Genomic DNA, 1,149 nt, shown 5'->3' on the forward strand with positions numbered 1-1,149 from the left:
ACCTATCGGGACAATATAGAACTGCAATGAAAGGTGTTTGGGAGTAGAATACGAAACTTATATAAATATTTGGGGTCAAGTCCGAAGGGGGCGGCCCCCACAAAACCGCCTCCGAAAGGACATGTAGACATACAGGGGAGATATGGGACTCAAATGAAAGGTTATTATAGGTCCAACACGAATATGGTATTTAATTTAAGCCTACAACCTTCAGAGGTCGTCCTTCCTCCAAAAATCAGTCTTGCGCCAAAACCACCAAACCGGAAAATTAAATAATCTAGACTCGAGAAGGACCGATGGCCCTCGAAGGCTTGATACTTTGGATATCGATTATCGGAAAGTCATTTAAGAAGCACACTGGGCACATTTTACACACATTTTTATCAACTTAGATAGTTTCTGTTGTTGTTTCATTTCACATTTATTTAGTTTGAACATTTTCTTAATATAACTCCATTATGGTCTAAAATCTATATAACAATATGTTAAAATTTTTAGTACTAATCTGTGTAAAGGACAGGCAAATGAATTGAAACTTAAAATTTATGGATCTCTTTCGTCAACTTCAAAAATTGAACTTTGTTGAAAATTTTAAAGCGAGACGAGTTGGAAGAAAAATCCCAAAAATTAATCTGTTTGCTTGATAGAGTTTAGCATTTAACAATTGGTATATATATGTAAAAAGAAATTTAATATGGGATGCTCCTACAAAAATGAATTAAAAATCTAACTTCATTTTACCTAAAGAGGCGACTTAATAAAATTTGTTTCAAGGTATAATTACAATTAGGAAAAATTTATAATACAATATTAACTGCTGTTTGTTTTTCTTTGCCAGTGCTGGGTATTAATCTACAATTATTTAAAAAAAAAAAAAAACACTAAAGACTATTCTTAAATCTAGGCTTTGCAGGTGCGGTGTTTCAAATCGGCCAAACGTAAGGCTTCCAAAGACTCCAATTCTTTGCGTATGGACTCCAACTGCGAAGTTATCTCTCCAATGGCCAATGCATCGGTATTCTCCTTAACGGTCTTCTCTATACTCTTATTGGGCACTATTTGCAAATCATCCACCGGCTTGGGAGTGGACAGTATTTGAGGCGAGGAACGGGTTACTCGTGATTTCATTAAAAACGAGGGAGATTCTTG

The 1,149-nt window shown here is 35.2% G+C and overlaps 1 protein-coding gene across 1 annotated transcript in view; it reads right to left on the minus strand.

The window, feature by feature from the left end:
- Positions 1–869: 869 nt before the first annotated feature.
- Positions 870–1,149, minus strand: part of LOC106082142 (M-phase phosphoprotein 8) — a 9,268-nt gene continuing 8,988 nt past the window's right edge. The window contains exon 7 of the mRNA XM_059368014.1: positions 870–1,149. This exon is cut by the window's right edge and continues 916 nt beyond it. Within this exon, the coding sequence (XP_059223997.1) occupies positions 901–1,149 (249 nt within the window). The 3' untranslated portion in view covers positions 870–900.

This window comes from Stomoxys calcitrans, chromosome 4 (assembly GCF_963082655.1).
Source record: "Stomoxys calcitrans chromosome 4, idStoCalc2.1, whole genome shotgun sequence".
In the NCBI taxonomy this organism is placed as follows: domain Eukaryota; kingdom Metazoa; phylum Arthropoda; class Insecta; order Diptera; family Muscidae; genus Stomoxys; species Stomoxys calcitrans.